Raw genomic sequence first — 14,029 nt, forward strand, 5'->3', positions numbered from 1 at the left:
TGTTTGCAACAATCACAGGCCAAGCTATGGATGCCACTGAATCGATGGATGCATGAACAAATGATTTCTTTATAGACTTGTATTTGGTTGAATGAATTCCTTGTGATTTTGAATGCATATTAGTAAAGAGTCAAATAATGTCTGTTGATTGAAAAGCAGTACACCTAAGGCAGCGTAACGTTGTGAAAGAATTACGGACTAGGAAGTGAGGATGCTCATGTCTAATTTTCAATTTATACCATCTGAGTCTGAGCTTCTTCATCTGAATATGACAATAAAGTGGGCCACTTTATAGAGTTGTTGGAAGTGTTACAAAAGAACATATAAAGCAAGTTGCACAGTACATTTTACTCATAATTTTTATTTATGTAGCTTAGCTAAACGGCTTCTCTATGTATGGCATGAACGGACAGAGACTAGCTTGGCCTTTTTATAAAAAATTATACTTTGACTCAAAAATGAAGCAGTGTATTCATGTTAAATAATTAAACAAATCAGAGACTGTCTTTCAGTATCATTTTTGTTTTTCTTTGGTATTAATAAAAATCACATATTTTTGTACATTTTTGGAAGTAAAAGGAAGCCATGGAACTGAAACAAGAATGTATCAGGAATACTTAAAATACATTTTGCTAATCAAAGTAAAACAGTGTGTAAGTATGCAAAACTTGTAACTGATTTCCAGTAAGTTAAGAGAAGACATAAAGCGAATTTGGGTAAAAATACTCAGCTCTAGAAAATGGTGCATTTAAGTAAAGAAAGGATAATAGCATTTGAAAAAAAATATTAAACACAGTTTGTTCTTGTCGTACATCTTCTTTCTATTCACAAGGGAAAATAACAAGATTGATTGCAATCAAGATTGTCTTGTGAGACTGAAAAAGAAAAGGAGTTCTGGTACTTACTGATGTACATTCATATTTTGATATGTGGAAATTATTTTATTTTTGTTTTATAGATTTACTTACGATTCTTGGACTATGAGATGCAGAATTCAAATGAATGCAAGAGGAATTTTGTGGCTGTGTATGATGGAAGCAGTTCTGTGGAGGATTTGAAAGCTAAGTTCTGTAGCACTGTGGCTAATGACGTGATGCTACGCACGGGTCTTGGGGTGATCCGGATGTGGGCAGATGAGGGCAGTCGAAACAGCCGATTTCAGATGCTCTTCACATCCTTTCAAGAACGTAAGATTCTCTGCACTTGACTGTTTTTCCTTCATGTATGCCATATGATGCCAGGTTCATAAGCTGTTAATGGTGTTTTCTTCACACAGTGAGCACAGCAGGCTATTCTCTAATACGTTGTTTAAACCACTAAGGTCCTCTTTTTTTCATTTTGATCCATGACAGGAAAGAGTTACATACTACATTTTGCTTTCTTATTTCAACATATGCGTCATAGCCTTTCTTAAAACAGTTCACACTATTCGACTGGGAAATGATGAATTTCATTTGTCTTTGGTTTAGCTCTTAGGAAGCCTGTGGAACTGATGCAGCAGCTTCTGATGAAGTTTGGGTTTAAATCTTAAAAAACCTGCATAAAAATATTTGGTAGGTTCTTTTTAGTAAGCTTCTCTTGCAGTCCCATTTATTTCAAATAGGTTTGTGACTTCAGAGTTCCAATTAAAGTAGGTAAGGAGAGAGAATTGCTTGGGTAGATGGTAAATGGGAAAAGTTTCAGAAAATATTTAAAACATCACAATGGGTGATATCCAGAGTCAAGGGCAAATCACAGAAACTTTAGAAAGTTATGTTCTAATACATAATGAGTCATACTAATAGATATATTCTGAATATTTGTTAGAAACCCTGAATATTTCATGTGTTACAAATTTATGCAAGTGAAAAAGAATTCTGAGAAATTTAACTTTAAGAAATAAGTACCTTGTGACATGAACAGACACTTCGAAAACAAGAACAGACACTTCATGTGGCCAACAAGTATATACAAATGATCAGCATCACTAATTATTAGAGAAATCCAAGTCAAAACCACAGTGAGATACCATCTCACACCAGTCAGAATAGCTGTTATTTTATTTATTTATTTATTTATTTATTATTATTTTTTGAGATGGAGTTTTGCTCTTGTTGCCTAGGCTGGAGTGCGATGTTGCGATCTTGGCTCACAGCAACCTTCGCCTCCTGGGTTCAAGCGATTCTCCTGCCTCAGCCTCCTGAGTAGCTGGGATTACAAGCATGCACCACCATGCATAGCTATTTTTGTATTATTAGTAGAGATGGGGTTTCTCCATGTTGGTCAAGCTGGTCTCAAACTCCTGACCTCAGGTGATCCACTCGCCTCGGCCTCCCAAAGTGCTGGGATTAGAAGCGTGAGCCACCGTGTCTGGCCTCAGAATAGCTGTTATTAAAAGTCAAACAATAACAGATGCTGGTGACATTGTGGAAAAGGAACACTTAACGCACTGCTGGTGGCAATGTAAACTAGTTCAGCTACTGTGGAAAGCAGTTTGGCAGTTTCTCAAAGAACTTAAAACAGATCTACCATTTGAACCAACAATTCCAATACTGAGTATAAATCGTTCTGTCATAAAGACACATGCGTGTGTGTGTTCATCACAGCACTGTCCCCAGACTGTTCCCATAGCAAAGGCATGGAATCAAATGAGATGCCTTTCCATGTTAGACTGCATAAAGATAATGTGGTACATATATATTGTGGAATACTATGTAGCCATAAAAAAGAATGATACTATGTACTTTGCAGCAACATGGATGGAGCTGGAGGCCATTATCCTTAGAAGTCTAATATAGTAACAGAAAATCAAATACCGCATGTTCTCACCTATAAGTGAGAGCTAAACATTGAGTCCATATGGACAGAAAGAAGGGAACAACAGACTCCAGAACCTACTTGAGGGTGGAGGTTGGGAAAAGGGTGAGGATCATAGTACTCCTGTTGGGTACTATGATTATTACATGGGTGACGAAATAATTTCTACACCAAACTCCCGTGACACACATTTTACCTACATAATAAACCTGCACATATACACCTGAATCTGAAACAAAAGTTAAAAACAACTTTAAAAGAAAAGAAATAAGCACCTTGTATTTCACAACTATGTATTTTTATATTCTTAGAAAAGACAATACAATATTTTTGAAATTTCAATGATTTATTGTCAGCAGCAGAGCAAACAACACTGTTTTAAATTCTAAATGTTAAGTGTGTTAGACAGTTATTTTGTATAATGAATAAATCGTTTGGGCTTTAAATTCCCTTTTAATTACCCAGTTGGGGAATTTTAGGACACCAGAAATACTGAATGTCACTCAGTCTTTCTAAGTCTTGACACCATCATCTAGTGTGTCAAACATCTCTCCCAGCTTCATGTCAGATTAAAACAGTATGCTGTTATGTATTTGGTTCAGTAGTTGATTAAAATGTTAGAAGTAGTGCATTTTTTATCTCAGCAAAATATTTGAGGAAAATATTTTCATTTTATTGACAAGCATATGAAACTCAGGCTACAAGACAACACCTTTGGTGGCTCACTGCTGATTGATCTACCAAATTCAATGAATTATTCCTTCAGTGAGGGAATTTCGGGGTTCTATATTTATTCAGTATTCTTATCAATCTTCGGGAATAACATACCGAGAACTCGTATTTAATTTAAATGATAAAAATATGGAAGGGCAAGCTAATATATTAAATGATATAGTCAAGATTTTAATAAATAACAAAAATCTGTAATTTTTCTCAAAAGTATAACATGAAATATGATAGAGATAGATGATAAAATCATTATATTTCAAGAACCAATAGCATAGAGGAACCCTGATGCCTAGGATGGTCCTGTGGTCTTATTTCATTCAAACTCAATGTGAGTCAGTACTTTGATTATGACTGATAAAAATAATCTTAAATGATATTAGCCTATATTAAAGTTAGTGGAGTAACACTGCACCAATCAAAATGCAAAAGGCACAGTCTGTTCTTTCCTGACTCTTATTAGTGAGGAGAGTAATCACCTAGAAGAGGCTAACAAAGATGTAATGCCAAATAAGAAGAAATGTTTAGTTTAGGATTTATTGTTGTTGTTCAAAATGTGATAACTACCTCAGACCTATGTCTCATGGGTCTCAAAGGTAGGATTTATGTTTGAAAGTTATAGGGAAACTTTTGAGCACAATTTAGGGGGAAAAATGTTTATCTTGTGAGTTGTGATATTCAAAATTTGAATGAATGCCTATGAAGGATATGAAATATGGATAGATGGGTGATTGGATCTGAAAATGGATTATTATCTGGCATGAACGGTAAAGGGGAATCATCTATGTAGGTTAGGTGAAAATACTGGCTAACATCAAAAATCCCTTTCAACTCTGAAAATAGAGTAACTTCTATGAGTCTTTAAAAATCTGCATAGATAAGAAATGGTGAACTGTATATATGGTGCATATATTATAAATATGTCTATTTGAGACTATAAAAAATAGAGTTTCAAGGCATGTGATTACATTATCTCTGGAAGTCATTGAAGTGGGTTGACTTTTCAATGAGTAATCCAAAAGACACAGGGTGTTCTTCCTACAGAGGCACCCATCCCAATATATTCTTTCACAGTGGACAACTAATCACTCTTCAAATGATGAGTTTTACAACAGCATTCTCTGTGATCATCTCATAAATTTACAGTAAGTTTCCACTGAAACAGGTTTATCCTTTATGTCATGTTACCATCTATGTTGGTCTGAATGGTTCTGTGGCACCCCTTCAAAACTTCATATGTTCAAAATCCAGTTACCAAGGTGAGAGGATAAGGAGGTGATTAGCTCATCAGTACAGCTCTCATCATAGGCATTAGTCCTCTAATGATAAAGAGGGCCCAGAGAGCAGCCTTGCCCTTTCCACCAGGTGAGAACACAGCTAGAAAGTTTCATCCATGAACCAGGAAATGGGTCCTAAACAGACACCAAATCTGCCAGCACCTTGATCTTGGACTTCCTAACATCCAGAACCGTGAGAAACAAAATACTGTTTTTTATAAGCCACCTGATTTATTGTTGTTTGCTGTAGTACCCAAACAGACTAAGACGTTGCCTGTGTATATTTGTCATAATGTTTTACTTTTTACTGCATTGCCTAAAATTGTGCAGAATTCTACCATTATTTATACCTAATATCAAAGTCATCCTGTGATGACGTACATGGGTATAGACTGTCTTTATTCATTGAAGTGAAAGTATTCCACATAAGAGATGAAAACTTCAAAACAATAGAAAGTGGACTTCAATCAGTGCTACTACTTGGAAATGGGTGGGTAGGAATGATTCTAAGGGTACTTAAGAGGAAGCAAAGGGCCAGGCGCGGTGGCTCAAGCCTGTAATCCCAGCACTTTGGGAGGCCGAGGTGGGCGGATCACGAGGTCAGGAGATTGAGACCATCCTGGCTAATGCGGTGAAACCCCGTCTCTACTAAAAATACAAAAAATTAGCTGGGCGTGGTGGCAGGCGCCTGTAGTCCCAGCTACTCGGGAGGCTGAGGCAGGAGAATGGCGTGAACCCGGGAGGCGGAGCTCTCAGTGAGCCGAGATCGCGCCACTGCACTCCAGCCTGGGGGACAGAGAAAGACTCCGTCTCAAAAAAAAAAAAAAAAAAAAAGAGGAAGCAAAGATACTTTGTTTAGGGAGTTTCAATTCCTTGATGGTATTGACTTTATTCAATATTAGTGGCTGAGAGAGAATTTTGGCTTACATTTTTATTGTGGCTGATGATTTTGGTTCTTTTAGATGGTGATAGTTATACAAACTATTCATATATTTTTTATATATGGCTAATATATACAATTACATTAATGTATATTAGTGTATATATAATCTAATATATAATTATACATTTAATATGTAACTATATATGTCTAATATATAATTATACACATCCAATATATGCCTTATATATGTATATATAGTTATATGTATTATCTAACATTTACTCCATTCATACACCCATGAAGTAAAAGTTGGAGATATAAAATCAGTGATCAGCTTCCGTCTTATTCAAGTAATAAGAAAGTACCTGGATATTTTTCCTGGTGCCTACACATTTATAAAATAGTATCCCCAGTTCAGTGGTGAAGTGCTTAGAGCGTGCTGGTGCCTGAATGTTATGTCTCTTCAAATCTAAGAGGTTGGAATTTTTAATGTTGTTTACAAGCCAACTAGGCTATGGTATTTTGTTCTAGCAGCCCAAGTGGACATACACAGAAAATTTATGCTGATATGTGGGGATGTTGTTATAACAAATACCTCAAAATAGGTGGCAATGGCTTTGGAACTGGGTAATGAGTAGAGGCTGGAGGAGTTTTGAGGTGCTAGAAAACATTTACGTTGCCATGGACAGACCATTAAGGCCGATCCTGGCCTGGGCTCAGTAGGAGAGGAGGAGAATCTTGTTAGAGGATTCCTAAGTTATTCTGAACAGAATGCTTACAGAAATATAAATAGTAAGGGTCGTTTTGATGAGCTTTCAAATGGAAATGAAGAATATGTTTTTAGACAATGGAGGAAAGGTCATCGTTGTTATAAATTGGCAAAGGATTTGTGAGAATTGTGTTTGTGCTCTCATGTTTTGTGGAAGGTATGGCTTGTGAAGGATGAAATTGGATATTTTGCTTAGAAAATGTCTAGGCAAAGTGTTGAAAGAACGTTTGGCTCCTGACTGCCTGTCATAAAATCCAAGAAGAAAGAAAAGATTTAGAGATGGAATTATTAATCAAAATGGAAGCAGAAATTAAATATTTGGAAAATTCTCAGCCTATTCATATTGTAAAGAATGAGAAAACATGCTTACAAGAAAACACCAAAGGTGTGGCCAAGCAGGCGTCTGATAAGTGTGGATTGGCCAACTCGGTGGAAATCAGGACCTATTGCTGAAGTCAGTGGAAAGATGACACTGAAGCCATGTCAGAGATTACTGCGCCTGCCTCTCATCTCAGCTCCAGAGGGCCAGTGTCCAGGGGGACAGAATGAGTTGAAGGAGAAAAACCACTGTCCACCACTACCTCGTATCTCAAACTGTTATCCCGGCACTTTCTGGCAGGGGTCTTCCTCACTGCACCAAGTGGAGCGTGCACATTTTGATCAGCAAAGCTGCGGGGGCATGCATGGCTGCCTTCACCTAGATTTGAAAGGATACTTGGAACGCGGACAGAGAATCTTTGCAAGGGGGCGCATTGCAGAGAGCCCCCACTAACAATGGCAAGCCGAATCAGGGGGTGGGGCCACCGCACGTCAAGACCTTTAGAGACAAGGATATGTGACTTCAACCTATGAAGACTGTGGCTGTTCCCAGAAAAGCAGCTGGGTAGACCTCTACCCCAGTGTGTTTACAGGATAGAACACTAAGATAAAATTCTTTTTATTTATTTATTTGTTTTTTTTTTTTTTTTTGAGATGGAGTCTCGCTCTGTCCCCCAGGCTGGAGTACAGTGGTGCAATCTCTGCTCACTGCAAGCTCCGCCTCCCGGGTTCACGCCGTTCTCCTGCCTCAGCCTCCGAAGTAGCTGGGACTACAGGCGCCGGCTACCATCCCCGGCTAATTTTTTTGTATTTTTTACTGGAGACGGGGTTTCACCGTGTTAGCCAGGAAGGTCTCGGTCTCCTGACCTCGTGATCCGCCCCCCTCGGCATCCCAAAGTGCTGGGATTACAGGCGTGAGCCACCGCGCCCGGCCTTTATTTATTTTTTTTTTTTAGATGGAGTTTCGCTCTTGTTGTCCAGGCTGAGTGCAATGGTGCGATCTCAGCTCCCTGCAACCTCCCCCTCTGGGGTTCAAGCAATTCTCCTACCTCAGCCTCCCAAGTAGCTGAGATTTCAGGCATGCACCACTACACCAGGCTAATTTTTTGTATTTAGTAGAGACTGGGTTTCACCATGTTGGTCAGGCTGGTTGCGAACTCCGGACCTCAGGTGATCCACATGCCTCGGCCTTCCAGTGTGCTGGGATTACAGGCGTGAGCCACTGTGCCTGGCCAAGAAAATGATTCTTGAGCCTCAAGGTTTTGGGCTTGCTGGGGAACTGCTGCTTCTTTCTTATGTCTCCCTGTTGGACTGGGCATGACTGTTCTATGCCTGTCCCATCGTTTATTTTGGAAGGTTCATAACATTTTCATTCATAGATTTATAGCTTAAGAACGATTTGCCTCAGAATGTATGTGGAGCCTCACTCATATCTGCTTTAGATGAGATTTTGGACTTAGAGTTTTAAATTGACACTGAAACAAGTTAAGACTTTTAGGGCTATTGGGATAAAATGAATATATTTTGCATGTGAGAATGTCAAGGATTTTGGGGAAGAAATTAGGGTTAGGATTAGTCTGAAGGTTATGTCACCTCAAAATATATATGGTGAGATCTGCACCTACCCAAGGTGATGGTATTAGGAGTTTAGACCTTTGTGAAGTGATTACGTTATGAGCAGAGCTCTCATAAGTGAGATTAATGCCCTTATGAAAGAGGCCGGAGAGAAACCCTTCACCTCTTCACCTCTTCTGCCATGTGAGAGTCCAAGATGGTTGTCCATGAGGAAGCAAACCCTCACCAAACTCCACATCTGATGGTGCCTTAATCATGAACTTCCCAGTCTCCAAAACAGTGAGAAGTAAGTTTCTGTTGGTCATAAGCTGCTCCCTTTATGGCATTTTTAGAGCAGCACAAACGGACTAAGAGCATGCTATGGTTTGGGTTCTTTGTCTCCACCAAAACCTGTGGAAATTTGATCCCCAGTGTGGTGGTATTGAGAGGGGTAGCCTTGTGGGATGTATTTAGGTGATGGGGACAAATACCTAATGGCTTGATGTTGTTCTGGTAACGAGTGAGTTCTCACTCTCAAAAAACTGAATTTATCTGCTCAGGAATGGATTCGTTTCTACGACTATGGGTTATCATAGAGCCAGGACGTCCCTCAGGTTTTTCAGCTCCTGTTTGCACATGGCCACTTCCCCTTGGAAACTCTCCACTGTGTTGCAACAAAGCATGAAATCCCTCGCCCAAAGCCAGGGCCATGCCCTTGAACTTGTCAGCCTGTAGAACTCTGAGCTAAGTACGTCTTTTTTTATTTTTTATTTTTTTTTTGGAAAATAAACTACCCCAGTATGCCTTTATAGCAACATAAATGGAAACAAGACAGAGCATATTTGGTAATATCCTAATATCTCTAAAAATTTCTTGTGATAGGACCACAGGATGTTTTTAGGGGTTAGAAGAGAATTTCAAGAGCATCTATTTCAATTTTTCACATTTTCTGAATTCAGACAGAAAAAAAGGGTTCATTGAAGTTAATTGACTTTCCCCATACATACTTAACCCCACGCTTAATGATTTGTTAACAGAATTGAGGCAAGAATTAAAGACCTGACTCCTAATCCATGATTTCTCTTGTGAATATCTTTGCTACTTTTGAGGCACTTCTAAGACAGAACTCGAATGTTCTAAAGAGGAGGATGATGATAATGATTATGAAAATAGATAACAGTTATTCTCATATGTCAGCATTGTTTTAAGTGATTACAGACTGAATTTTGATTCTTCTGTCCTAACCACTGCATTTTATGCCAACATACTGTGCTTTCACACCATAATCATACAGCATCCCACGTTCACATGGCTCTCAAGTATTAGACAAAAGTACATTATAACGAGGTTTCTATTCTGAAACATGCTAATTTGGGGACTGTATGAATGCATTTTTAGCCATCATATTTTTACATTTGTATCTGAATAAATTATAGGAAAAGAAAATAATGAGTGTATAAAGGAGGTATGAAGTTCTTACTAAAAAATTCAGCAGACATTTAACTTGCAAGTGCACATTAGAAGCATTTTATAAAGCTTGTGTTAAATGCCAGTATTTCTAACAAAATGTATCTAATACCAGTAAAGGGGAGAGCATAAGGGCACTGAAAAGGGTAAGTATTTACTTGCAACTAGGCTTGAGAAGCACCACCTCTGCAGCTTGCTCCCATAGGTATAATACTGCTGCATCGACTGACTTTGCTAACTCTTCACCTCTGCCTCTTTCAGTTTTGTCAAAGATTGCTGCCCTGATTTATGGCATCACAAGGCTGTTGGCTGCCCAGCTAAACTTTTTTTTTTTTTTTGCTTCAGAAAAATCATATACAGACTTCATCCTATAAAGCAATTTTGAAACCCAGGGACAAGACAAAAAAATCAATATTATCACCTAAAGAGAACTGTCTTCTTGACTAGATGGTAGGCTTAGTAATAAGCTAAATGGCACTTTGCACTTGAGTCACACAAAACGTTTAGTCTACAATTTACCCAGTGGAGAAGAGCACATGCATGAGTAATCCAAAAAAGAAGACAAAACATTTAAGTATTATCTTTAGCATATATTCTTTAAGAAAGAGTATTTGTTTAACATTTAAATGTATTTTGAGGCTAACAGTAAAAACAATTAATTAATCAGTAATTAATTTAGTTTAATAGATGAAGAAGCCACAAATACCAAGAATATTTGCAGATAAAGAATTCATCCAATTTGAGATATGCCATACATTGGATAATTCTTACATTGATTGTTGAAAAAGTGTGCCATATTTTACTTTATGGACTCAATTTAAGATTTCTTATATTATTACAGCTTTACACTTTGTCATCTTTTTTGAAAATTCATTGACCCTAAAGAATTACTAATTTTAAGGGAATGATTATATTTAGAATAAGTTTAATTTTGAATACACATAGAGATAATTCATAACCAATTATGATAGGACTGTGTATTTGAATAACTGTCCAATATGAAAAAATAGAGACCTTAGTGGAATATGCCCATTCAAATAAATCACCTGCTAAGTTTTCTGAGCCAATCCTATTATGTGTTTAGAATATGAATTTGAAGTAACTGGAATGGATGAATGAGTTATAACTAGTTTTCACTTCTGAAGTTCTGCATTTAGCTGCTCTTCTGACCTTCTTTACAACTTTTGCACCATAAAATATGAATCACTTAATGTTTGATTGATGAATAGCATATTTCTGTTAAAAACAGACATATAAAATAGAAGAGAGGGAAAAACAAATTGTCCACATTATGGTTGTATGGAAGTTATTTACAATAATTTGCTAAAATGAGATAATGCATTTAGTTTTATGTTAACTCGTGACAAAAGACTATCACAGATAGTCTAAGCTATAGATTTATTTATAATAAAGAAACATACATACAGTAACATTTAAGTTCCAAGAACTGAGTTGAAATATTCTGTGGAAGGCAGATTCTGAGATGAACCAAGACATTCTCACCTTATATTAGTTTGTTCTCACACTGCTTTGAAGAAATATCCAAGACTGGGTAATTTATAAAGAAAAGAGGTTAAATTGACTCACAGCGACACATAGCTGGAGAGGCCTCAAAAAACTTACAATCATGGCGGAAGGCACCTCTTCACAGGGCAGCAGGAGAGAGAATGCCTGGCAGTAGAGGAAATGTGAGATGCCTATAAAACCATCAGATCTCCTGAGAACTCGCTCACTATCATGAGAACAGTATGGGGGAAACTGACCCCATGATTCATTTACCTCCACCTGTTCCTGCCCTTGACACCTGGAGATTATTACAATTCAAAGTGGGATTTGGGTAGGGACACAGAGCCATACAATATCACAACGCTTGGTGTAGAATGCTTATATAATCCCCTCCTCTTGAGACAGTCAGAACCTGTGAATAGCCTGGGATATCATTTGGTTATTAACTTACATTATTTCTCTGTGAAGAGTTATTTTGCAGATGTATATAAAGGCTATTAAAGCTTGATTGACTTTGATTTAATCAAAAGAAGGGAGATTATCTTAGGTGGACCTGACCTAATTCAGGTGAGCTCTCTAAAATTGAAGAACTTGAGAGAAAAATGCCTAAGCTTCCTTGGACAGGTAGTTAGTAGAAATCTGGATTTGGAGAACTACAGGTGATGGCTCAGATGCAAGTGAGGAGGAATATGTTAGTAGGAACTGGGAGAGGGGGGAATCCCTGTTTTGTAGTAGCAGAAAGCCTAGCACAATTGTGTTCTGCAGGTATGTGGCAAGCAGAATTAGTAAGTTACTAATATAGGCTAAATACAGGCTATGTAGCTAAGTAAATTACTGCACTAAATGTTATAGGTGTAGGCTAATTTCCTCAGCAGAGATACTGTCAACTTGGACAGGAAGAGACAGAGAGAGTACCAGAAATAGTTGGAATGCCAGAATTCTAACAGCATGATCAATCTGATAAAACTGACATATAAAATAGAAGAGAGGGAAAAACAAATTGTCCACATTATGGTTGTATGGAAGTTATTTACAATAATTTGCTAAAATGAGATAATGCATTTAGTTTTATGTTAACTTGTGACAAAAGACTATCACAGATAGTCTAAGCTATAGATTTATTTATAATAAAGAAATATACATACAGTAACGTTTAAGTTCCAAGAACTGAGTTGAAATATTCTGTGGAAGGCAAATTATATATATAATATATATATATATATATATATATTATATATATATATATATCAAGAGAGAGATGTGTGTGTATATATGAGAAAGAAAGGCTGTCTCAGAGAACAGAACCAAGGGCAACAGGGCAGTCAAGAAAAATTCGACTTTACCCTGATGGACTTCAGAACTATTATGAATTCATTACTCCTATTTATTTTCCTTTCTTCCTTTTTTGAACTAGAATCCTATGCCTCTCCCACCACTGTGTTGGGAATGTTGGAGCCAGACAGCTTGTCTCTAGTTTCATGAACCCATACACGAGAGAAACTGTACCCCCAGGGTCTGCACCAGATTTAGAGGATTCAAACAAGGAGACTCTGGACTTTGAACCGATGAGATTTAGATGCGATTTGAACTTTATGTCATGGGGTATGGGGGTATACTCTTGGGATCTTTATAATCACAGTCCCTAATCAGTTCACTTCGAATTAATTAAAAAGGAAACTATCCCAGTGGGTCTGACCTAGCTAAATAAAGATCTAATGGTTAGAGATGAAAGAAATCAGAGATTTTTAACTGTAGTGAACACTCCACCTGTTCGTAAAGAAGCAGCCTGCCATATTATACAGAGAACTACCTGGTGGGGAATTTTGAGCAATCTTTAGAAGCGAGAATGTCCTCAGGTTGCCAGTCAGCAAGAAAGTGGGGACCTCAGTTCTACTATTCCAGCATACTGAAACATTCCAACACCTGAACAAACTTGGAAGAGGCCTCCACATTTTTCATGAGAACCCAATCCAGACAGACTTCTTGATTTTAGCCTTCAGAGACCCTAAGGAAAGAACCCAGCTGAACCCTGCCTGGACTTCTGACATACAGAACTGTGAGATCATAAAAAGGTATTGTTTTAAGCTGGTGGGTAAATTTGTGATAATTTGTGACTCAGCAATAGAAAATAATACATAGTATTCGTATTGCAATGATGTGGGGTTTTTTTAATGTAATGGATGATCCAAACATCAATTTTAACATATTACTTAACATTTTTAATATATTGCTATTTATTAATATAGTACTAGTCCTATATTTGGTAGTTCAGGAGATGGGGCAAGATATACTGTAATCGTAGAAAACAATCACTCCAGCATCAGATTGACACTAAAAGTTGAGATTCCACTAGCCTAATCATTAATAACTTTTCATTTTGATATATATTTATATTTCTCCCTTCATTCTTTTATTCCTTCATTAACCTTTCCAGGCATGGATGTCTCAAAGATGAATATGACGGTTGCTTCTCTGAAGGCACCGCACTTCCACACTAACTCAGATTCAACTCAAGTGTGTGACTCACTTCAGATGTTCATTTATATCTGGTATTCTGTGCCACACTCCCACCACATACTCCCTCATTTATTTTAGTAAATTACCCACGGAAGGTTGTACTCTAAGAAGCCTAATTCTCTTTGTGTGTAGTTTTTCTCTGCAGCGTTTGTTTATGTTAGCTGGATATTTGCTCTACTGACACAGTGATTGATTTTATTTCACTGTTCAGTTTTA

The 14,029-nt window shown here is 37.5% G+C and overlaps 1 protein-coding gene across 6 annotated transcripts in view; it reads left to right on the top strand.

The window, feature by feature from the left end:
- Positions 1 to 14,029, top strand: part of NETO1 (neuropilin and tolloid like 1) — a 126,737-nt gene that overhangs the window by 83,689 nt on the left and 29,019 nt on the right. For all 6 annotated transcript variants that reach the window (XR_004029610.1, XR_004029611.1, XM_030810271.1 and 3 more), the window contains exon 7: positions 959 to 1,187. Coding sequence is in view for 4 of the 6 variants with exons in the window: in XM_030810271.1 (XP_030666131.1) it covers positions 959 to 1,187 (229 nt within the window). In the remaining 2 variants the exon portion in view is untranslated. The remainder of the gene's footprint in view (positions 1 to 958; positions 1,188 to 14,029) is intronic.

The sequence above is a fragment of the Nomascus leucogenys genome, chromosome 4, assembly GCF_006542625.1.
Source record: "Nomascus leucogenys isolate Asia chromosome 4, Asia_NLE_v1, whole genome shotgun sequence".
Classification (NCBI taxonomy): Eukaryota; Metazoa; Chordata; class Mammalia; order Primates; family Hylobatidae; genus Nomascus; species Nomascus leucogenys.